We start from the raw sequence: 25,389 nt of genomic DNA on the forward strand, positions 1-25,389 counted from the left end.
TCTCAGCTACAAAAAACATACCAAGGATATCTTTTTTTACCTGATCTATCTTTTGCAAAACCAGATTAACACATGCATTTTTATTTAATGTGTCCAGTCATTTTTCTCTTTCACAGGTCTCTGTTATGGCAGCTGATGGCAGAATTTTTTTATGTTGTTGCAAAATTTGTAGTTTGAGAAAACCATCAATATGGAAGACATGTTTCTGCCAGTTGTGTTCATTTAAGCATATTTAAACTAGAATTACTGCCTTGTGGTTGTATGCCTCTGCGTTGTTGCTGTTCCTGAACAATAACATTAAACAATGGAAAAATAATAATAATATTATGTCAAGTTGATCTTCAGCTTTTTGGATACGACAACTCAGACTAACCATTTTATCCTACTAGATATTTGTGTACAATGTTGTCATAATCATCACATAAATCATTGCAGCTTGTTCTTCAGATATTTTGTCTATAAGGATGGGACTTACGGAAGCATAAACATGATTGCGTACAGTGATATCAAATACCATGTCATCTGATTTGTCATTTGTACGTGATTTGTCAGGTATTGAGAGAGCCAATTAAGAGCAATTAATAGACAAATAATGGAGGGAAAGTGGAAGGATGGTTTGAAAGGCTGTAGCGTTTCAAGATTTTGGCATTAACCTCCTCTAAGGGCACTGCTCATTAAGTAAGCATTCAACTACACAGCAATGGGAGCAAGCTACAATGCGAGGAAGGAGGGGTTAAGTCTTCAGTGTCTTGAAAAAGGTCATGTTGACATGTGGGCAGGAGGAGCCAGGGCTCGTTCCTCCAACCCTGAGATTTGTTTCACAACCAAAAGGCAGAAAAACAAGCTAAAGCTGTAAAGTGAAAACACAGCATTTAAGCTTAACATTTTTTTTAATGAGTCTTCTTCATGTTAATTCAAAACTCGACATGGTCCTTTAAACATCCAAAATAAATTACTCAAGCATTCAGCACTTCGGAAAAAAAGACAACAGGCAAATGTAAAAAGTATCGATGTACAACCACAAAGAAAGGCTGATTTCCCTTTAACACCAGTAAACGGCAAGCATGTATGTACTTCAGTGAGGTACACCCAATAATATTTCTACAGATGTTCTTGATGTACACAAATCACATTCAGTAACTTACTCGAACATAAATCTTAGCCAAAATCTTTTGAGGTCCCATAATGATGAATCCTATAACAACGAAAAACAAAGTACCTCTACAACAGACATGTACTGTAGTCTTACACATTCTCATTCATCCGTATGAACGTACCAGAGAGTGTGGTTAACCAGAGGTTATGAATGAGTCAAAAGATTATATTCACAATACTTAGTAAGGTTCTTCACAGTGTAATCTGTTATTTGGTGTCAAACTCAAAAATATCAATTGGAACTACTGATATTATAAGCCGCACGCATCATAATAACAACGGGTTGTAATTTGAAGTTGGTTCAGATTATTAAGGTTTTTAATTGTAAGACCATCTGAGACCATCTTAAGCAAAGAGTCTGACACAATTAAAATGTGTGAAAGTTCAGCAACTGAGATCCTTGACAGAAGGAGTTATTCTACAAGAGTTTGTCATTATCACATTGATCGTTTTTTCCAGATATCCAAAAAGCCCAGTGAAATAAGAGCATACAGATTCAGTGTGAGAGCACCTTAAAGGTACATGAATTTACATGAACTTATGACGAGATCAGACAAGTTAAAACATTAAAAAACTAAATTTAAAACTTTTCCTTTTTTTCCCAAGTTCACAATACAACATAATCATTAGTTGTGCCTATTTCCAGGTATCCCACTCATATGGCTGCAGGTCAAATAGCTTGAGACGAATTATGGAAGCTTCATGCTCAAGCTCTAATTCTCCATGGAGTCCAGGAACTCGTCTTCAGTGATGCACTCCAGCTTCTTCAGGACTGCTTCTGAACTGGCTGCAGGGTAGTCTGCTACTGGGAAGTGGGTCGTAGGGTTGCTGTAAGGGGGGGGGCTCTGGAAGGAACAGCATAGGGTGCGCAGGAATGGCAACAGCTGGGTGATGGAGGACAGGGAGCGCTGAGTGAGGAGGGGGAACTCCAAGTGGTCGGTGGAAGATTCCTCACTCAGCCCGTTCAGTGTCTGGAACAACAGGGCGGGATATGATAATGAGACAATTGGTCTTTTTACAAAACAAAACCTCAATGAACATAACTTTTGGCAAAAAACTAGGCAACTCACAGAAAATCTATCTAGATGGATAAATGCCACTACAGGTAAGTATTTTTAGTTTGTGGTCAACTGTCCCTTTAAGGTAAATTTGAGACATTACCTAATCAAAATAATTCATATATTATAACATTATAGTAGTAATTTTGTTTTTTCGACAACATGCAAGAGTGTTGACTTTTAAATAGGAAAGACTATAAGTTTAAAATTCAAATTGAATTCTTACCCCATATCGCTGCTGTATCCCTTCCAGCACTCTGACAACGTGGGGTATGCATTCCTGCTCGCTTTCTATCAGCGCAGTCTCTGGGCCACTGTAGCGGTTCACGTCCACTTCAGGGACAAATGCCCAACGATACCTGTACACGGAACAGACAGTTACACAGTAAAAAGGTAAGATAGGAAATAATACTCGAAACAGCTATTGCAACACTACAACTCATGAAGAGTTTTTGTAGTTCATATGTCTTGAATAGTGCCCTTACATCTGAAAGATAGGTATCTGCTCTGGAGGAAAAGCCAAGGAGGTGTCCAGAAACTTGCAGGCCGACAGGTACATGTCCAACTCTGCCTGAGAGAAATTCACTGGTCCATTTCTGTCGACGGCTCCGCGCACCACTTTAGCCAACCTAGGTGGTACAAAAATACACAAAAAGAAAGTTGAGTATTTATAGACAGCATCAGCAGCATGTTGACGAAATATGAATAAAAAGATGAACTCACTTTGAGATGTCTTTATCTGGCTGCAAAGCTTTCTCTAGACGTGCAAATATGCGAATCTGGAAAACAAGAGATTTCCGTTAATCAAAACAGACTTGTACAGAATTGACCCTGTGTAATAGGCCAGCCTCTCAGAGGATGGGATCTTACCAGCTCTGTGACCATGATTGGCCAAAGAGATGTGAGGTGCTGAGATGAAATCCGCAGCAGGAGAACACGAAACATCAGGAACATCTGGGCCGAGACAGCAGCGCTAGGATTCATACGCAAAGCCTCAGTGAGACGCTCTGACAAGAGGGGGACAGAAGTGAACTCAGTCAGTTTGAATGTTTGTTTCTAGCACTACGCTGAACATGAAAAATCGACATAGATATCCAGGACCAAACCTTGGATGAGGGGCAGATAGAGATGATACTGGTCGAGTTCTCCACTGAACATGGCAAATGCCTGGCGCTTCAGCAGCATGGGTTTCTGGTCTACATTAGCAAACAGTTTCAGGGAGCTGCTCTGCATGCCTACAGCACAACCAAACACAGCAAAAAATCAATCAATCAGTCATCAATGTCCCTGTTATTTGAATCTTGAATCTCTCCAGAAGCGACAGTTTAACTGCACACAGTGTTTCTATCCACTTTGTCTGTCCGTCTTTGGATGACTGACAATTTTTAACTTTTTAAAAACATTTTTAACTCTCACATTCAGAAAAAAATTGTATATTTATAGCACCACAAACATTTTCTAGAGGCTGTACTCACTCATGAGGTCTTTGAACATGGTCTTCTCATGAGTCAGTAGGTGGTCAATAATGGATTTCCAACTAAAGAGAACAAAAGGCAGTAGAGCAGAGGACATTAGTGATTAGTTCTCTCAATTTCATTTATGTAAAAATAGTCCAGATAAGGTCAATGGGGAAATACTGGACAAAAGCCCGGACATGGGAGTACGAAGCTAGGAAGAACCTAAAAAGAGCAGTATGGGACTGGTTCAAGGCTGTGAGGTACAGCTGGGACAACACTTTAATTAAAATGTAACTCCAATTCTTTATCTATAATCAACATGTATAAAATTGCAAAAATTAACCTGTGCTGAGCTGCCTCCCAAAGGAGTAGGGGTAAGCAACTTAATGAATGATCTGCTATGTTAGGGGATATGTCATATCAATTACAGAGATGTCTACAAACTCCCAGGGGGCCTGTCTGAGGTTCCAACTGACACCGCTGAATAGACTCACTCTGCATGCCTAGGTAGCTACATCTGCGACAGCTTGGTTTGTCTGTATTCAATTCTTTGGTGCAAATAAACCTGCACTGAGTGAAATCAGCAATCTCTTGCGTCTTGTCGTCGAGTTCTCGTCCAGAGTTACTTTTACTTCTGAACAGATGCTGCTGTGGGGCCTCACACAGTCAGATCACTATTATTATAGTTATTTTCAGTTAGACCCATTAAATACTTTCCAGAAAGTAATAGTGTGAAAACCACAACACAGTTAATTTTGCTGTTTGTGCTACTTGCAATGTTTCTTTGCTTGCATTATCTGACTGTGTATCTCACACTGCAGCAGTTTTTTTAAATGCTGCACAAATTTTTTTTCAAAGTGGTGAAGATACTTATTTAACATTTTTAAGTGTTGTCCATTTGTGTGCACTTTAATGAGCATCAAGCTCTCTGGGGCTTTATTTGTTGTCATCGTTCACCATTCATAACTAACATCTATTTTATTATCATTATTATGTGTGTTGGCATGGGATAAAAATATAATGGGACGATTATCTCTGCCAAAACAAATTGGGATTGTAATTATTATCCTGACAATCATCCAAACATGCTTAAAACTAGAATCTGAAATCACTTCACATTTGATGAAGAAAAAGACATTTTCATATTGCATCACAGATAGGACGCACATCTTTTAAACATTTTCAGAGAAAAACAATCAAACAATATTAAATAAGGTAATCATAAATCACAAGGTCCCCCTGCATAAATACAATATAAATAAATCATGGGTACCTCATCTCCCTGTCTACTTTTAGTTTGGATTTCATTGGATTTCCACAAAATTGATTTAACTTTTTATTTTTGTGGGGAATATAATTGGAATGGCTGAAAAGCTGCAGCTCCCCATTTATGCAATTAAAGATAACTCAGGGAATCAATATAGGATATATAGCCTTTTTCAAACCACCACTATCGACTTATCTGGAGTGTTTTTTTTTAAATCACAATCTGCCATCAAATCTTTTATCTTCCCTTCCCTAGCTGTAGAAGAGTGGTAATAGTTATTTGTGAATAAAGTCGTATCTAACAAAGAAACATACTGACCTTGGAGCACAGGAGGCATCCATGGTGAAGAAGAGGGGGTCCATGAAGAGCTCAAAGACCTCTTTCCTCCAGGCTCTTTTGGTATAGGCATACCCACTCAGACTGCTCAGCAGCTGAGCACCTGCTTCAAAGCTGGGCATGTTGTAGGCACTAGAGGAAAGAGAGCATGCGTTAGAGAAGTGTGTGAAGACCAAAGCCGTTAGCTGTAGTTGGCCCGGCTACAGTAGTTACCTGTGGTTCTTCAGGTAGGGAAAAACATAGTACATGAGCCGAGAAATGAGAGGAACAGCTTTCTCCTTCTCATCGCTGCGGTAAACCATGTCCAGGAGTGGTGCCAAGATCTAAACAATGAGAGAGTGTGTTAAAATGTCAACTCACAATGGATCACATGTTCATTCCCTTACCATATATAAAACATAAAGAAACCTACCTCAGCCAGGAGTACAAGAGCTTGAACACTGTAAACCGAGGGAGCTGAGGAGGAAACCATGGTGCTAGCCTGAGCCACTGACTCTGACAAGATAAGGAGAGAAAGAAGAAAAAGAGTTTCAATGCTGCTTCCGGTTCCTAGCTGGGGCTACTGGGATTCCAAGGATGTAGGTACATGTCTATAGTCTCAGGTAAAATTTGGATGGAAAGTTAAAAAAGCCGTGTTCCTCCATGGAATACTAAGTGTACTATAGAAAGAGCAGTGTTTCCATGGCAACGATAGAGATTTGTAAGCTCTGCTGGGTCCAATCTGAGAGAGGGGGGCCATCTTGATATCCAGGGTTAATTTTCTCCACCTGTGGCTGAGAATGGCAGATGAGATCATGCTTGTATTCGTCAGGGGTATTTTGAGTTACCATGGTCACCGTCCGCGTCCGCGTCATCAGGTTCGTCTGCTTCAGTGCACACCTGTGGCTGAACTTTGACCTCCAGGCTGCGGCTGAGCCAGCTGGTCTGCTCCAGAGATGACCCTGCAATCCCACCCACTGCCTCCAAGATCCGCTGAGTCACCTCCTGCACGACGAAGTCACCATCAATATCTCAACTGTATCTCGCATGCACTCACTGGATATTTCAATCACAAATATAGCAATATATCAAGCAGCAAACCTGCAGATCTCTTGTGTCCTTCTTATTGTCCAAGTTGGGGAGCCTATTGACGAAGTCATTGAGAATGCTGCGAGAGAGAAATCACTAATGAATATAATATTTTTCAAAAGGAAATTACTAATGAAATGTGCAGGTCAATAACTGTCAATCTCACAACATGAAATATGATCCTTGTGGTTGTTTGTCAGTGCATTTATGAGCAATGTTGGTGTGTAGGCTCTGATACTGTTTGTGTAAGCACTGCCTAAGAGTATTTTGTAATACAGAAGTACTAATAAGAGTATGGAATAAGTACTGATTATGCAGAAACTGACCCCAGCAGTAAGAAGTGCCCAGGTGGGGCGAGGTTGAGTTGAACAGACTCCCGCAACAGACCGAGGAGAGTAGCAATATTTTCCTGCAGAGCCTGAGCTGAAATACTTCACACAGAAAACGGAGATTATTATAAACATGAGCATATGTAGAATGGTCTTACAAAAGCTGATGTGGGAAATTGCATTATAATTTCCTACATACCTCTGGGTGTAGGCGTAGCTGAACTGCAACATGGGAACATCCACCAGGCTGGATTTCTGATGGAGATAAAACAATATGAAAACAAAAGGCACAGTTTGATTTATAGTCCTCCAGAGTACACGTTTTTTCACGCATGTATGTATGTTTGTGTACCTGTTCTCCTTTGATCTGGTGCGGCTTTTTCACCACCTCCTTAACCAAGTGCAGGATGGCATCTGTGTGCAAGGTGCTCAAAGATTTCACCAGATCCACGATGGTTAGACGAGCATCGCTGGCCACAGGTAAAACCTAAAGAAGACAACAAGCCTTTCAGTGAGACAGATGAAGGAGTGAATGTGACCTTTCTTTGTTTTCTGGACTCACCGCAGTTCTTACTTTGTTTTTCGGTCGTCTTTTACTCTTTCTTCTGCTCCACACTTCTCCCAGTGAAGCCATGAGATTAACCCCATACTGGCCAGTTAGAGGGAGCAGGAACTCCAGGATTCTCTGGCGCAAGATCTGAACACACACACCCCGTGAATGAATTAAGCTCTCCACAATTATACATGCACATGTATAAATATTTGAATTTAAGAAAGAATATTTCCGGATCAACAAACATATTTTTGCTGTCATAAAACAAATCAGAAAATCTGTATGTATGTATCACACACCTTGGTGCTTTTGAAGTAAACAGAGGTAGAAGAGTTTCTGCTGCTCTGGGCAGAATCAGGTGCACGTCTCTGAAACTCTTCCCTCATGACCACCCCCCACAACAGCGCCATACTACTGAGCATGTGCGGCAGTGCCTCGATCACAGCGCTGCGTGCGTTACGGACATCCACCGGATCACAGGCAACCAAAGACTGGCCAAGAAAGAGAGAGAAAAATAGTAATTTAATTGTCATAAATATATGAGGTGTATTTTTCAGTGCGTGTGTGTGTGTGTTTTTTTCTAACCCTCTTGTTGTCCAGTAGACAATAGTGTGTAATGGTGGTCAGGCCTTCAAGCAGAGTCAGAGGGTAGTCAGGAGCAATGTTCTCCCTCCTACCACTCAGGCTGATCAGAAGACAAAAACACGGGTCAGACATTTAAATAACAAAAATGTTTTAACTGTACTTTGATAATTTTGATTATGTGGAATTAGCTTCCAGCTGTAAAGATACCATATGTAAGTGGCAATTTTTCACAGTAAAATGTGTACAAGTCTCAGAGAGTACTGTTGCATATGTAGTCAAAAATATTCTTCTTTTACTTTGTTTTCTTGTCTTTCTCTATTATAAGTTTACTTAAATTCTCAGGAAAACGACCCTACACACTAAATAGGACAAACTTTAAGCTGCCAAATTGTTGCAGTTTACGAAGATATGTAAGATGAGTCTACCTCTGATTTGTCTTTCCTCCATCATGCTCGTAAAGTTTGACGAGCTCGTCTAAGTTCCTGCAGATCTGATTGATAAGCGGAGCCACGATGATGCTTAATGAGCGACCCAGGTATGGCAGAGAGGAGCACAGCAGCGACACCCAGTGGGGGTGCATGGAGTAGCCGTACTGTGGCTGCAGAGCCCTGGCAGCGGCTGAAACAAACATCCCCTGGGCTGTGATGGGGTTGCTTTGAACGTACTGTGCTGCCTTGATAGACTGCTGAAAAAGAATTGCGGTTTGCCACTCGCGAGCCAGCGGGGTGCTGGCGGTCGGGGATTCGCGGGGCTCCTGGCTAGCGGCTGAGACAGCCCCGCAGGGCCACACATGGTACTCAAGGACGATGAGAGCCTGGAGGAGTTTAAGTAATTCTATTTGTAAGGGGTACTGTTCCGGACCCCCTCCTGCGCCAAGATTCACCAGACTCTCCTCTGACAGGCCTCCCTGCTCCTCCAGCAGCTCCACACCCTTGGCTGCTCCCTTGTCCATTCCCCTCTGGCTGACATACATGGATGCAGAGAGTGTAAGCAAAGCATACTGCTGCACTTTACAACCTGAAAGGAGTCTGCGAATTGGCTCCAGACTGGCCCCGTTGCCCTCTTGTGCCCGTGCCACACAGCCAAGCTGGTTCACCATCCGGGTTAGCACCTCCACACTCTTTACCTGCACCTCCCTGTTCCCCTGCAAGTCAAGAGGACCCAGGCTCAGATAGGAAGGGTAATGAGAGCGCAAGAACCGCAGACACAAGGACACCAGCAGTTCAATGAGTAGGGATGGAGGCACAGAGGGGGAGGAGGAAGGGGAGAGCAGGCAGCCGTAGAAGCCATGACCATCCTGAGCCTGTTGGTGGCGCTGCAGGAGGTTGGACACTAGATTTAAATGTGCAGCAGAGCTGGTGTCCAGAGAGGTGGAGGAGAGTGCATCCACTAGAGGGCACTCGGCGCTGCTCCTCAGCAGGCTGTCGAGCAGCGCCAAGCCTTGGAGCAGATGGCGCCACCCACCCGCCACAGGATACAGCAGCACGTGGCGGAACAGAGAGTCGATGGCCTCTCTCTTCTCACGCTCCTGTTTCAGCAGGCGAGACCTGGCCATGGCCTCCAGCTCCAAATCCTCCTCATCCTCACTCGACAGTGAATCAGATGCCTGTGTGTGCTCGGACTCTGCCCGCCGCAGGCCGTTGGGCACACCTCCTTCCTCGATGCTGCGGAAGGGTACAGAGCCTGAGCTGGAGTTCTCAGTGGATGCCTGGGCACCACTGGTGTCAGCTGACTCAGTGTGTTCACTCTCACCCTCCTCATCCTCTTCCTCTCTTTCCTCCTCTTCTTCTGTCTCCTCACTCTCACTCCTTGATAACACTAAAGTCTCCGGAGGTTTGGCCGGATCTGAACCACTGTCTAACTCGGCCCACAGGGATTCCCGGTCCACAATGTTCATGAGATTTAAGGTGGTGACCTCTGTTGCCATGGCATCCGTATATGCTCCAGAAGATTTGGTGGAGCTCCGACTTCTGCTGCTGAGAACTCTCAGGGCACCTTTGAGAAATAAAACACACATTCAGCCGAACAGAATAAGCTTATCCAATTATAATTTTACTCATTTACACAACACTTACCAGCAGTAACATTTTGTTTGACACTCTGAATGGAGGAGCGCTGAGTCGAGGGGTGAAGCAGCAACAACAAAATAGGCTCAAGGATCCGAATCCCATCATTGAGGGAAAGAGCCCGGACCAGCCAGCACTGAGCTGCTGCACTAATAGAGCCATCTGTACAGCTCAGGCTGTCCACCACAACGCACAGACACCTGGGGGAGAGACATGCAGACTCGGATTTGAATGCCAGCAGTGCGAACTCGAAGTCTGACTCTCTGAGACTGTAATGCTTATTACAAACTGCAAAATAAAAGAGGAAGAGGCCAATCCTTAAATGCTCAACACTAGTGGACACAGCAACACAAGTTTGGCACTAACCCTAATGGAGAACTTTATTTTGAAGACAAACTACGCTGTTATTTAGCACGCTAACATGTTTAGAGTTTGCATGGTTGCGATTTACCATGTTTACAAGATAATATTTAGCACGTTGTCATGTTAACATGCTTAATATTAGCATTCATCCCAAACTTAAAGGGGCTCTGTAGAAAGTCTGAGTTTTGCTCAAAGCCGGTCGCTGATTATGTTGGTGGACTCCATTTCTAAACAAATGCTCTCTGTTAGCAGAGCGGAGAGAGGCACTGAGACGGGGCACTCGAGCACACATAATGTCACATCCTTTGGTCTGTCGCAGACAATCTGACCAGAGACTTTTACAAAGAAATCCACAGTCCATCAGTACTAAACAACTTAAACACATTGTCCACAGGCTTGTAGGCAACCACGAGAGACAACATGTTACTGTCCGCTTACATAAGGCCAATTAAAAAGTGATTTATCAATTACTAATTTGTTACAAAGAGCCCCTTTAAGCCAAGTCTGGTGGGAATTAAGTTGTCATAAAACCTAAATTAAGGATCCCAACCCAAAAGTAAAATCAGGCCCTTATCAAAATAACTTCAAACTGTTGAACTCAGTTAAAGTTTCTAACGATGGGTTACAGAATCAAAACAGCACGGCTGTGTATCATGTTCATAATCAAGCTACAGTTCTTTGACATGTTTGCTGTCTGACCACTATTCCACTGTGTACTAACCGGTCAAAGGAGCGATTCAGAGACATGGTCCTGTTGGACTGGATCTCCCGGGTCAGGTGCCACAGAACTGTGAAGCGGTGAAGTGCTTCCAGCCGAACAGCCTGGGGCAGACAAACACAAGGCAAACCTTTGGCTTTGTAACAATTCTCAGTAGGTCTGTTTGTGTGTCCCATTTAAACTGACACATCTAGAAGATGCTGGCAGAACATTTTAATGTGTGAAACAACTTGTGGTTCAGCATGTGTGCAGGTTTATTCACCTTGTCTTTGTGCAAAAGCGCCTGGCAGATGATGTCCTCACAGATGGATGCTGAAGGAGCCAAACAGTGAAGTCTATAGAAGAGTTCCACACAGGAAATGTGTTGCTCTCTCCGATCTGTATCCAGCTGGCTCCACAGAACCTGGGACACCCTCTGAGTCACAGCAAAGGAAAGACAAAATCTTTTAAATACCACATTTTCACTACAGCTTCACGTGAAAACAACATATTTTTATTCTATAACTTCACCTGATAGAAATCTGTGCGCTCCTCTATGGCACGAAGCAGCGCAGGGTAGATGGGTGGCACGGTGACCATCTGCAGCCGCCCACTCAGAGGGTTAAAGTCAGATGTCTGGTAGCGTCTGTGCTTGTCCTGGATGACCAGTGCTAAGGACTGGGAGTGGTTGATGAGCTCCAACAAGGAGGCCACTGCAGTGTGCTGGATGTTGTAGTCCCTGGACAGGCAGCACAGTGTCATCAAGGACGTCACCCACACCGGCAGGTTGTCCATGTCACTGCCTATGGAAAACAAAACATTTTAATATTTATTATCCTTCTGTCGGTTACAGGGGCAATCCATTGATTATACACATTAAGGTCATTTAAATCTTTACGAGGAGTACTTCTGTAAAACAGTTGTTTTGCATGTCTTCTCTGGCTCTGTAGGTAACTTTTGAAAATGTAAGAAAGTAATCTAAACCAACTGTGTGACCTGTATGACCAAACATGTCTGCATGGAGAGCCAGAGTCTCCTCTTCGCTTAGGTAGACAGGAAAGGTGGTGCACTCCAGCAGCAGGTGGCAGGTAGCAGTGAAGGCCTGTCGACAAGCATCAGAGATCTCTGCCCTGCCACGGGGCATGTAGCCAGCCGCCCAGTCCAGACAGCCCATAGGCCCCTTTTTCTTCTCTGTGGGGGCTGCTGGGAGCTGGGCATCAGATGTAGAGCGGGATTTAAGTTTGTTTGGGGTGAACAGTTCAGTCAGTTTATCTTTTATTTCCCGTCCCCCTCTGCCCGTTAACAGAGTCTTTTGATCTAGTGAGGCAGCAGTGAGGTCAGGCTGGGCTACTTCCTCTGGTGCTCTCACATCCTCCACCTGCACTAGCAGGTATCTGAAACAATGTAGGAGAGAAGAAATATTTGGAAATCACAGTTAATAAAAAAGATCCAATGCAGGATATAGATAATCTAATGAAGACTCAGTAGATGAAGGTTTTCAGTCATGCAGTTCATGGTAATTCTAGGCGTTGCACCTAGGCAACTGGAAAATACAGCATTCGGAACTGAAACAAGTCAAGTTGCCAACAATATAGCACATAGTAAAAACTCAGTAGATTACCTTGTGGTTATAAAGCCTAGGATGTCCTGCAGACACTGCGTCATGGTGTCTACACTCCCTCCCCTCCTCCAAACTCCCTCGCCTTCTTTGAAAACTCCATTTCCTTCGGCCGTCTGCCCGATTCCTGGTGGGAGATGCTGCTCTGATGGTGAGGCACTGATGCCCAGTCCACTGTCTTCAGACCTGAGTGTCGGGTAAACACCATCTGCAGGCTCTGCCTCGTCTCCTCCATCCCTGTTCAGCTCTTCATCTCCATGGTGCCCATTTACCTGACCACCATTTTTCTTTCCCTCTATCTCTAGATCCTAGATAGTGTGAAATTGACATTATGAGGCACAGACAAACATCAAAAATATCACTTAAAAAGAAAATGCATGGCAGAAATTGTAAAAGGCCTAACCTGAGTCTTTTTGCTTTCCTCCTCTGGTGACTGTAACTCCATGTCCTCTGTGTGCGCTCCTGCCTCAACATCCATATAAGCCACAGGCATCTGGATTTTACTCAGGACTTTGAAGCATGCACGTAGACCCTGTGTGATATCTTCCAGGCTCACAGTGTCCATGTGGCTGCGCAGAGTCCGCAGCATGGTGCTCAGCATCTCAGGGAGGAACTGGGACTGGATGTCAGCATGGAGCTCCTGTGGGAACAAGACATGTACAACACAGTTTGTGGATAGAAATTTCTGTAGGTGTGTGTGGAGTCAGAATTGGGTCAACTAGTGGTGAATAATTATTATTTGTCTTAACCTTACTTTGACTAAGTACCAGAGCTATACAAAAAAAAGCTTTTTTTTTTCAAAATTTGCAGTATTTGTTAAGTTTTGCTAATTCGTCACTCCCCAGCTAGCTGGTTTACAGGCCAATCTAAATATTTAGAATTATTCCCAAATATGTGTTTTTCACAACCAAGTGAACCAGTTGTGAGCAAGAGTGTGAGCTGTTTACCAGTGGAAGAACATCAAGCAGGAAAATGATGAGATTGGACATCTCTGTGACAGAGGGAGCAGGGTGACTGCGGTCCTGCCAAGGAGGCGTTGGTGGGTCATCTTTGTCACTACAGAGCAAAGACAGAAATAACAAGTCAAGTTTTCAGATTTCATATTTTGATCCTTTGATGCTGTGTACTATGTAAATGCTGACCTTTCCCAAAATATATACATTTATATGCTTTATCTAACCAGGTAAAACTCTCATTGAAATTTAAGTCTCTTTTTCAAGAGGGCAACATTAACATCAGTACAACAATGAAGACAATGCGAAAGTTACTGTAACACGCTACAAATGAGTCAACACAATATTCAGCTCAAATGCCACACAGAAACGAGGACAAAAGAACGACACTTCTTGTAAAATAGTAAGTGCAATTTCTCAAACAATTTCAGTGAAAATTTAAGAGCCACTGTTTGGTCATACTGGTTTTTACACATGTACTTCTGTACACAGATAACTTGAATTGCCACCTTGTGATTATATTTCTCTGTACACAGAGGCATGCCTCTGTACACAAGCTATGATGTCGAATAATGGGCATTATAATCAACGGACAACATTTTTTTGTGAAATATTATGATGCCGCAGTGCATATAACCTCCGACCTTTGGGATGTAAAATCTCGTAACTGGCCACTTTATTCTAATAAGCTCATCCTTGAGTCCAAGTGGACATTTGCATCAAACTTGATGAAATTCCATCAGTGTCTTCTTGAGATATCTTGTTCACAAGAATAGGATGGACAACCTGAGAAAGAATTGTGCCTCTATGGATTAATTTGAGTTTATGTTGTCAACCTGACAGGTTTAAGTTTTAGAGTTGAAATTGTGCCTCACCTGAGGGAAGTGCAGAAGCGTCGGGTCATGTACTCCCACAGGTATTCGCTGTTCATGGAGCTCACGAGCATATTCATGGTCTTTATGATCTCTGATGCATTCTTATTCTCTTTTATCTTACTGTTGAAGAAGAAACACAAGAAAATATCATCTGTTTCTGGTTTTCTATGGTTTTTCTTTTGTGTCACATGTTCAGTTAAATATGTATTCAGCAGTGAAGAAAGATCTATTGCTCTCACCTTGCAAGCAGGTTGCCTGAGAGCCCTGTGCTGGTGATGTTTTCCTCACCCAGCATCTCTCGACAGTAGCTGTGGAAGGCTCGGACCACCTCCAACAACACGCTGCTCAAGACCACCGGACCTGAACAAAAAAATGGTCACTATCACAGTTAAACATGCTGAGAATAAAGCTGAAACAATAATAAGTGGATCAAGTTCTTCAGCTGTTTGAAATGTTTGTGTACAGTATGGCTCAGTGCTGCGTACCTATCTCAGGTTTATCCAGCAGGCTGATGATGATACGAAAGGGCCTGAGGTATCCAATCACAATCTCCGGGTTGCTCTGCACATCCTTCTGTTTGAGGATGTTAATCAGAGCCTGAAGTGACAGAAAAGAACAGATGACAATATGACACACAGGAGACAAACATATACTGGTACACAGTTCAAACAGACACACCTGACCGAGACGTGAAATGCAAGTCACCCTTTCTCTCATCTCCTGTACCCTGCTTAAATTAAAATCTTCACAAAAACTGTTTAGTGTCGTCATTTTGTTAGTTAAGTCAAGTTCAGTTTGGCATTAATGGAAATATGTTAGTTAGTTCTAGTTATGTGTGGGACAGATTCTTTGTCGGCTGCATTCACTTCTTGAAGCATAATACGTCACTGTCAAAACAAAACAGGACAGAAACGTTCCCACGCATAACCCCCCATAAAACCACAACTTGTCATTTTCACACTTTTCTTTATGCACTTAACAAACAAGATATAAAATATGTTGATTAGTGAATTTTAGAGAAGCTTCTAGATGGATGCTATTCCCTTAGGTCAGAGCCAGGCTAGTAATTTCCCATTTCCAGTCTTTAGACTTAACTAAACTAACTGTCTACACACATGTTGATGTTGATCTTCTCACCTTAACTCTTGACAGGAAAGGTTTTCAAACATCCAAAACATCAAACTTTTTCTTTAACAACACAGTCAGGATATACTAAAAATATGCTTTTTTCAGAGAACGCTGATGTTTTGCAACAACAACCCAAAGTGTCAGTATGTGACAACCTGCAAATAAGACAAGTGTTGAGTGTCACTCCGAAGGTGGTTCAGTCCGAGTGTCTGTTTGTGTTTGGTTCAGCCCGAGCCATTTTCCTGCAGTCTGCACTCTCAATCTTTGTCAGTGAAGTACATTTCCCCTCATGTCAACAGTCATCAAGAACCAACAGAGACTAATTAAAGTACATTACAGTGATTTGCTGGAATTGGAGGTCAGCGCTGGCTTGAGTGGAATTGACTCCGTATGTAATCGCACCACATGAAAAACTTGCTTCATGTTTGTCATGAATACAAGAGAAATATTTTCAGCGGACGGCATGACCAACTTCAACAGATTTTCCAGGTAAAAAAAATGCTAACCACTGGATAATGGAAACACTTACGATGGCGTGTCTGAATGTTAACACATGAGTGAGTTACCTGCACAAGACAATCTCTAGAGTAGGTGCTGAAGTAGTAAGATGTATGATCCTCTGTGCTAGATGAGATGGTGGGATGTGGTGCCACCATTCCTCCTTTTATGTCGGTCCCTGAAAACACATACCCAGAGGGAAACAACACTGAGTTAACAGAGAAACTGAATGGCTAGTTCAATGCAGAAGAATATTTTAATGATCAGCACCTAGAAGCCAGGCGTAGAGGCGTCTGTTCAGGGACATGTCTCTGCGAAGGAGTGTGAGTGAGGCTGCAGACACCACTGTGATCACTTCTTTGACACTCATGGAAATACTGGACTCCACTGGGTCCTTATAACACAACAGAGAGAGCTGACAGTTAGCTGAGAAACAACAGGAAAGACAGGGAGTGTAATGACAGGATGTTGGGACAATATGGTTCTTCTCCCTTTGCATATTGCAGGTATCTAATTCATTTAAAATTAATAGTAATTGATAGTACTTTTACAAAAACACTTTTATAGTTTGAACCTGAAATATCTTGTCTTGGTACTGCATTTAACTAAATATAGGTCAAAAAAGGATTCGCAAATGTTTGCATTTTCGAATCTGGATGGTAGAATTGGGGACAACTCACAACAGCAGTACATGGTGTTTTCAAGCAGCAGCAACAGCAGTTTGCACAGAAGAGAAACACTTTAACTAGATCAGTGATCCTCAAACTTTTTCATGTCCCCAAACTGACACAAATAAGACCGCAGACCCACATTTGATAAGATTTTGTCCATGAGTCCTCCATCTGTTCACAGAAGGCATATCAAAACCCAAAAGACAGAAAGGAAGTGTGTTTTTGTGTGTACCTACCAGGCATTCAGCAAAGGGGAAGAAGTAGAGCAGGATTTCAAGCATGTTCCTCTGCACCAGGACATTTGAATCTTGTAGAGAAAGACACACTGACTTCACCTGAAGACAGACAGAAACCGAGAAACTCAGAAGAAGTTCAGACAGATGACAAAAGATGGCGATGGAGCAGAGGGTAGAACTTAACTGAAACATGCCTGAAGTGTGTCCACAGTACTAATATTTCCTCCAACGATCTTAATCATTAGACATGATTCAAACCATAGGACAAACAGAGTAACTCACCACCAGTCTATGGTCGTAGCCTAGCATGTGTGTCTGCTGCCGCAGGGACGCCATGCGGTCAAAATGTGTGACTATAAAGACCGAGGCGGGCAGTCGCACCATAGGGCTGACCAGCATACTTCCCCACAGGGCGCCATAGAAGACCTGCTGACCCACCAGCAGTGACAACTTGAGCAGCAACGCATCAGTCCTGGACAGGGAATATAATGGATTGAACTCATTGACTGTGTTCAACAACACATCCACTAAAGAATCTATATTTCTGTGTGGCAATCTGACCTTGTGGTTAGTGATGTCATACCAATCAATTCTGTCGAAACAATCAATTGTTTCAGTATAAAAGTACTGACAAGAGGTCGACTGACTCAGCCATTATTAGTCTTTGTCAGTACATTAGTGGCCCAATCTATTACTGACACATCTGTAGGAAATTGTCAATTCAAACTCATGTTCAGCTGGGTCTTCCTCATATATTTTGAAAGATACCTTGGTCTCGTCTTGGTTTTGCACTTCCTGATTTACTCTTTTATACCAAGTTGCAGCCTCCTATTTACTTGCACTTGTATTGTGTAAACTAGTGATACATAAATAGTGAGAGATCTCGCTTTGGTCAAAAGCGTCTGCTAAATGACCTGAATTAGATCGACAGATTATGGAAAAATTAGGATGTTATTGTTACGGAAAAAGGCCGTCAACAACTGTCCAGCTCTTAATGGTTTAAAGCTCTCCTACTCTTTCTGTTGTTCACAGCTCAGAGCCCTTTTGTTCCTTCTATAATGACTCACTAATGTACATTTTCATTTACAAAAAGGGCTAAATAGATCTTCCCAAACAGCTGGGTCCTGTTGTTTATTCACAAATTTTACTAAAGCAGGAGTTAGAAGTGGAAATTTTATGGGGGGGATGATTATCAGCTGTGGATTAATACACATCTGGTAATCTAGTGAGCATCAAACAGCAGCAGAATGGTGTATCGCCTCAAAATAAACAACAGCGCCTATATTCCCCATCATGAAGAGACATACCACTCAGTTCATTATTGTTCACAATAAAATACATAGAATATTTTCAGGCTTTTCCTTACTTTTTTTTTTTTAAAGCAAGAACAAAAGAACAGTCTGAGATCATTTCTTCCTATCCTGACAACAGTATGTGCCATATACCTGTCATAAACCTCCAGTCCCTCTTCCAGGCCTGGCAGTAGTCCAGTTATGAAAGCCTGAAGACTAGGCAGCAGAGCCCTCTGCAGCGGGAGATAGTAACGCTCGTAAAGTGTCAGAAGCACAGGCTTCACTGCCATGGCTGCATGGCCCAACAGCGGGAACAATCCTGAGCTGAAAGCAAGTAAAACACACATAAATTTGATCATAAAGCTGCACACGTGACCAACCAGCTCTCTTTCAGACTTCTTCCTTCGACCTCACCTGTAAATGAACAGATCCTTGGCCAGCCATTTTGTACCAATGATTTTGAAAATGACCTCGTAAGTCTCCAGAGCCTTGAGGTGTACTCCGCTCGGCAAAGCTGGGTGCAGACACTGGGCGAGACGCTTCCCTATGATCAACCGCTTGGGCAGGAGGGAGTAGCGGAGGTTACTCTGCAGGGCCTGAAAGAATGAGATAAAATAAAGAGAAAGAATGGTTGTGCCATTAACCAAATACCTAACATTACATTCCAACATACATGATAAGAGAACTATCCAATAAAACGCTTTCAGACACATCGGAAAATATTTTGTACAGTTTCACGCTTAAACCGATGACATTTTTCTCTCCCTCATATCCTCTGTGTACTTTAAGGGCCAATTTTCCTGCATTAACACAAACAGACACTCCAAAGTAAATATCTGCTCTGCAACTGGAAATAAAAGTGGCACATTTATGGTCCCAAATAAATGGCCAGAAGCAGTAAAGTTGAGCAATAGCGAAAGAGAGACTCACTGAACAAGAACATCCTAATAAGTACAGATAATTAAAAAACACAAACCAGCTGTGAAGTTGAAACTCACTAAATATCAACACCAAAATATAAAAACAAAAAGTTACAGTATCTCTATTGAATCAGCTCCACTCTGTGCATCATACCATACCTTATTGAGTTTGCCCAGTGAGGAGATGAGATCTGCCCACTCACTCGAAGACTCAAAGTTACGCAGCGCCTTCTCAATGACCGCCGCATAGCTACGGTAACGGTAGTCATTCTGCAGTTCTAACTCCTCAGGATCCATGATACATCAGTCTGATTGCAGCATGTTCAGCACAATATTTCTGGAAAAGAGGTGAGACCAAACGAAATGTGTTGAGGAGAGAGGAAAAACACTGATCAAACTCACAAGAGCAATTAGCTCCACGATAGTATCTGTCTGTCCGCAAACCTGTCAGACATTTCTCTGCCTCTGAGGCTTGTTTATGGCAAATAGAATTAGCCTATTAGCTCGGCTCACTGACACACACACGCTCTGAAGCTGTGGAGACAAATGTCCTCATTCATGGCTGGTCAGTGTTTGGCTAATTGACCTGTCTCTCAGCCTGAAGAGGGACGCTTTGGCCCCACAGAAAAACAAGTTATGGGCTGGGCACAAAAACTCAGAAAAGAGAGATTTAGTTTGTGTCTCTCTTGGTTACACATTGAAATTTTGAGCAGCACTGATGAGTTTTGTTGGACAAATCTGGGGCAATATTGATATTAAATCACCTTATAGTGTCTTCATAGAACATAGGCACAGGAGAGCAGGCACATTACGACCTTATTGTTCATCTGATTCTGTGTTTTGGGCTACCTGATGAATATAAGTCCAATAATCCTCCTCTTTTAGCTCCGTTTTGGTCTCCACCAACTCCTGAGGGAAATGTTTGTCTTTCTGCTGTTTGGCGCTGAACATACAGTGTACAGTCCTTCTTATCTGAAAACAGCTGTCTACTGTGGCTGGCAACAAGGTAAACTAAAGAAGTGAGACTGAACCCAACAGTTAAAGTGCTGGCGACTAAATCAAAAGAAAGAGATAAGTTGAAAGATCTTAAAAAACTTTGCACATCTGACGGGATTTACAGAATTGGGTGATAAATCTCTGTAGGTTTGAACTAACAGCACTCACTTTCCCATTAGTCTTGTCATTTGATCCTTTTTTTTTTTATAACAATATTGATTAGTGCAGCTTTTAAAAAGGTCCAGAGGAGGAAGTACAAGTAAGAAAAACATTTAGACAATACAGGCAAAAAAAAGCCACCGATCTCCTTCAATCTAGAAAGAGTAGCTTTCTTGCTCTCAAGCACATGGCATGGGCAGTGGTGGTGGGTTTGTGTGTGTGTGTGTGTGTGTGTGTGTGTGTGTGTGTGTGTGTCTGTCTGAGTGTACATGCAGTTCATTTTGTATGAAGCTGGACAGAGAGATGGGGGGAGTAGGAGGGCAGGATTAGAGGAGCACAGACATCTGGACTCCTCGTGCCTGAGCTGAGAGGAGCTTTACCATCGGGGACAAACCCAACAACACGTGCTGAGGGCAGCTTTATATTACTGGGGAAACGATCAGTCTATTGACAGAAAAATAATCAATTCAATAACAGATTCATCTGCTGAAAAACAAAATACCCAACATTCGCTGGTTTATGTTTTAAAAATGTAAACATCTTCTGATGCAATACCGTTAAATACTGAATACTGTGCTTTTTTTGTTGCTCAGTTCAAATGATAACCAATATCAGGACATCACTTCAGTCATTGTTATTTGCTGTGTTCATTTTAGGGACTAAACAAGTATATATAAATGTCAAAACAATGAATATGTTAAAGTTAACACCACAGTGAAAATAATAACAGCGATAGTAACAGCATCATGCTGCCTCCAGCACATCTTTAGTGGGATAAGACCAAAGTGGGTAAAAAGCCTGACAGAAATGATGCAGAAGAAGAGCTGGGTTTATTTCTTGTGGGGAGAAAAATAAAAGGTAAGTAGGCCAGGGAGTTAGACAAAAGTGGAGAGGTAGCTCATTCATCTGGATCAGCCTTTAACACTGTCAGCAGGTACACCTCAGCAGTGATTCTTGAAGTCCTTCCATGCACTAATTACATTCTTGTACTGCAGTCACAATTAAATGTGCTGAACAGGAATTTGCGGGTAATTGATTAACCTCAAAAACATAACACCAACAGCAAATTTAACATAAGGTCTAGCGCCAAACCGATATATATTGGTAAGCTGATATTGGCCTATCACAAAGACATCAGTATTGGTGTATATGTTGCCTGATGTATGAAAACATGTTTTTATAAAGATTATAGTGCACAATACAACAATATATAATACATGAAATATGCAACAATATGCTTAGGATAATTTACAGTTATTTAATTCCCAGTAAAATTACTGCTTTAGTGCACTGATGTCATTTTACACAAATGTTGAACTGTAAAACATCCCTTCTCAGTTACCTATCTTTGTCACAAATGCATGATTTGAAGAATCGCAGCTGTGCGCTTAAAAGTCAATATATCAATTTCTAAATATTTTACTTCCCAATATTAGTATCAGTGTCGCTGTTCAAAAAGTTTAGTATCGGTCAGTCACTAATGGTAACACATTGTATATAGTGGACTTCACTAGAAATTGAATTTGTACCAGTACTCAGGATAAACAGCAACAACATCACAAACATGTGAGAGAGCTGCAAGAAGAAAAAAAGTCTCCTACCACCTGTACCCTAACACTTACCTCAGGCTGCTTGTTACAGTAAATTGTATTATTATAATTTTGACAGCTATTAAGATTGTGATAATGCGATTAGTGGGAATTAATAAAAAAAGGCTGCTGTGACATTTGATGAGGTCTGTAACAAAAGCATGTTATCTTATACCTGCAGAACAAGAACTGTGGGCCAGAGTATCTCCACAGCACTACAGTTTTGCATCATAATGCTGCTTTGTCAAACATTTTTTCCTTCATCAGAAAATCGCAACTTCTGTAGTTTAGATATTTTGATAATAATACTACCATGGCCCTTTTAAAACATGTGTTATTGCTGTCATCAATACGTAAACATGTATGCCAATTAGTTAGCCACCTTTAACCAGACAAGACTAAAGACATCACAAATGTCTAATCCACAAAGCCACATGCAAGGCTCGTGACTGCAGTACTTGTAAAATCCAGGCTACAACCCTCTCACCAGAGGATTAAACTATCCAACCTTTTCTTTCCCCATCGACTGCCTTGATTTAGGTACGGCTGGTTAAAGACAGAGTATGTTAAAGCAAACTCACACTACACAGCAGCCCACACCTGCTTCAGCTGATGTTATTCCTCACAGATCCTGCTCAGATGGACCACCACTCTTTCTGCAAGGAGTCATCTTGTGTGTGCAACCTTATTTGTACAAGCAAATGAAGAGCCACAAAAAACAGCTTAATCACAGGTGACAGGCAGATAACCAAATGGTGTAGGGGAAGCAGAACTGAATGTCCATTCTCACTTCCTCATTGCATGCATCAGCAAAACAGCAAGTGCGATAAAAAGCATGCATTTCTGCAGGCTGCTGTCATACAGAGGAGTGTGTGCTTTGAGGGTGGACACACGCACTATGGCACACAACAGGTCACCTGACTGACACCACCATCACAGGCTCTAATGTGACAGTGTTTTGCTGTGAGAAGGCAGATGAGGAGACTTAATACATGACCTGTAGCCAAATGACAGTTGGCTACTGCAGCTTTTGGGCTGTAAACATATCGCGGCATCATCAGAGCCTTCTTATGTAACACGACCTCAGACCACCGACTGGATGATAACAGCATCGACTCCGAGACTAGGCGTAAGATATTTTACAGCACGTAAGATATTTTTTACAGCACGTTAGCTCGTCAAATATGTTTTTGTACACCTAGCTAAACACATTTTCGCCAATACTAAAATTGAACAAGGGACATTCGGTGATATTGCTAGCTGTCCATTTAAAACGAACCGTAAACGTGATATTGAAACGTCAAGGTTTAGTTTTTTGGGGGGAGAAATAATACAGTTATTCACTACACTGTAAGAAGACATCATATAACGTGACTGTTAGAGCTAACGTTAATATCACCGCAGTAAACAATATTAGCTAGCTATCAGGTGCATCAATGACTCACCGACTGCGAAACAAGCCCAAGATGCACCGGAGGAAACACTCGCTTCAAAGCAGTCCGACTCGACGAAGCGACAGCACCGTCCTCATCTTGCTTCTTTCGTGGCTCAAAGAAAAGAAGTAGCAAACGTGTAATTTGTCCTGAGGATGAGTGTGTCACTAAACATCCCCACTTAGAGACACAGTCCTAACGGGGCGGGATCCTCAAACTCAGCTGATTCAGAGCCGAACGCAGCCGGACGGTTCACTTCCTGGTAGAGAAGGGGTGGGGCGGGGGTATCTAATGTGGGAAAGGGGGTGTTTGTCTTCAAACTGTCGCCGAAAAAGTCAATACAAGAATCGCTTAAGCTGATTTTCTTACTGAGAGCGAAATAGAAACCAGTTTCTCATCAAACAGCGTTAAAGTATTGCTGAAGACCTCACTGTCAACTCACTGCCCCCAGGCTTTGGTACAGTCCAGGATGTACCGTGTTTACAAACCTCTCACCTCACTGCTAGATAGCTCACAATATTGGAATCACATAGGCAACAACTTAATGAACAACCATAGCTACATTTATTTGTTTATTTACTGCAAGTGAAAAATCATGTTTTAATATTGTACATTTTTCTGGTGAAATATGTAATTAAGGGCTTAGTAGTATGTAATGTACAAGTAGTATTTGTAAGTTACACCTGTGACATGCTGTGACTAAAGAGGAGAGTCAAAATCAATCTTTAGTAGAGACTTATTTTCACAGTTCATTTACTTTTGTCATTGTGTACGTATTAACATCAGAAAAGCATCAGAGATTTTGAGACATCGGTTCAGGTTGATGGGGGGTGGGGGGTACTCATAAGAGCAATAAACATGTGATTTGTCATATCCTGTCACATGTGCAATAAAGCTAACAGAGGTGTCAGTCTTGCACATTTGTACATGCTGAGAAGAGGTTTAATTAACTGAAATAATTCAAAGTTAATCTATTTAGACTTTCCTTGTTCCTTGCTGTCTGTCTACATGTCATAGCAGGAAATGCACAGATATAATCAATCACACCATGATTAATAATGGCTGCATGCATCACATTTGGGTGTTTCGGGTATTGTGCATGTTGGATCTGTCACTTAAATTGGACATAGATATCAGTTAGATTATATGAAATTTGCCATTCTTTTATCAATCCTGCTGTGGGGAAATGTGCAGTCCTGCAGCAGTAAATGGATGAGGACAGTAATAAGAAGCATCACTAGAAAAGGCTAAATATGTAGACAATATAGCAAATAAACAAGTAAATATAAATGGTTGAATACATGTGTGTGTGGTTGATTGTAAAGTCTGACAGCAGCAGGAAGGAAGGACATGCGGTATCTCTCCTTCACACAACACAACGTGGGTGACACAGCCTGCCATAGAAGGACATATCAGTGCGGTTATTAGTAGCACCCGTGTTTCTCCTGCTGAGATAAGTCAAATTGTCTTCTGTGTAAGAGCGCCATTGTTGCTTTTGCTTCCTTGCAGATGTTGTTGTGTATTTATCAATTTCCTTACTTCTTGTCTGTATATGGCAAGCTGTTGTTAGGCTGCATAAAGCTGTAATTCAAAAAAAGTCTAAATGTCTGCTGAATATGAGACAAGAGATCATTATGTCAGCTTCCACATCCAGGTATTCACATCTAGATAAAAAACTTAGAAAATAGAACCTTTAGTTTGAACCCACCCATTTTTTCAAGTGAGCAAAATTATTGGAACATGTGACTGACAGGCGTTTTTTTGCTGTCATTAAATTAATTATTTACAATAGCAATAAATGGAGAAAGAAAGGATCTTATCATGATCTCAAACACACAAGCTCATCTGTGGATCAAGGTGGAGGCAATGTCATGACTTGGGCTTGCATGGCTTCTTCTGGCACGGGCTCATTTATCTTCATTGATGATGTAACACATGATGGCAGCAGCAGAATAAACTCAGAAGTCTACAGTAACATTTTGTCTGCCAATTTAAAGAGAGATGGAACCAAACTGATTGAGAGATCCTTCATCATGCAGGAGGACAACGACCCAAAACACACTGCCAAAACAACCAAGGAGTTCATC

The 25,389-nt window shown here is 42.0% G+C and overlaps 1 protein-coding gene across 3 annotated transcripts; it reads right to left on the minus strand.

The window, feature by feature from the left end:
- Positions 1–871: 871 nt before the first annotated feature.
- dop1b (DOP1 leucine zipper like protein B) lies at positions 872–23,563 on the minus strand. Of its 3 annotated transcripts, none has more exons than XM_030428298.1 (39): positions 23,315–23,563; positions 22,470–22,553; positions 19,285–19,462; positions 18,620–18,801; positions 18,359–18,529; positions 17,196–17,385; positions 16,914–17,012; positions 16,277–16,400; positions 16,075–16,184; positions 14,866–14,977; positions 14,620–14,740; positions 14,381–14,500; positions 13,500–13,608; positions 12,956–13,192; positions 12,556–12,860; positions 11,931–12,328; positions 11,466–11,737; positions 11,218–11,370; positions 10,959–11,059; positions 9,884–10,074; positions 8,234–9,803; positions 7,809–7,908; positions 7,523–7,714; positions 7,245–7,367; positions 7,023–7,157; positions 6,870–6,925; positions 6,668–6,772; positions 6,354–6,420; positions 6,101–6,257; positions 5,686–5,768; positions 5,487–5,596; positions 5,256–5,405; positions 3,689–3,750; positions 3,320–3,448; positions 3,084–3,220; positions 2,937–2,992; positions 2,699–2,842; positions 2,440–2,572; positions 872–2,126 (listed from the first exon to the last, which is right to left on the minus strand). In XM_030428298.1, the coding sequence occupies exons 3-39, from the start codon at positions 19,420–19,422 to the stop codon at positions 1,869–1,871; spliced, it is 6,900 nt and encodes a 2,299-aa protein (XP_030284158.1). In that variant the 5' UTR covers positions 19,423–19,462; positions 22,470–22,553; positions 23,315–23,563; the 3' UTR covers positions 872–1,868. The 3 variants fall into 3 exon arrangements, with proteins under 3 accessions (XP_030284158.1, XP_030284157.1, XP_030284156.1); XM_030428297.1 differs by having other exon boundaries at positions 22,451–22,553; XM_030428296.1 differs by lacking the exon at positions 22,470–22,553.
- Between the last annotated feature and the right edge of the window lie 1,826 nt (positions 23,564–25,389).

This window comes from Sparus aurata, chromosome 9 (assembly GCF_900880675.1).
Source record: "Sparus aurata chromosome 9, fSpaAur1.1, whole genome shotgun sequence".
NCBI lineage: Eukaryota > Metazoa > Chordata > Actinopteri > Spariformes > Sparidae > Sparus > Sparus aurata.

Coding starts and splice junctions, on each gene's coding strand:
- dop1b (XM_030428296.1), bottom strand. CDS start 19,422: ATGGATCCTGAGGAGTTAGAACTGCAGAATGACTACCGTTACCGTAGC. Junction 18,530..18,619: donor AAGGATCTGTTCATTTACAG/GTGAGGTCGAAG, acceptor ACTTGCTTTCAG/CTCAGGATTGTTCCCGCTGT. Junction 16,401..16,913: donor TCCCCTTTGCTGAATGCCTG/GTAGGTACACAC, acceptor TTGTGTTATAAG/GACCCAGTGGAGTCCAGTAT.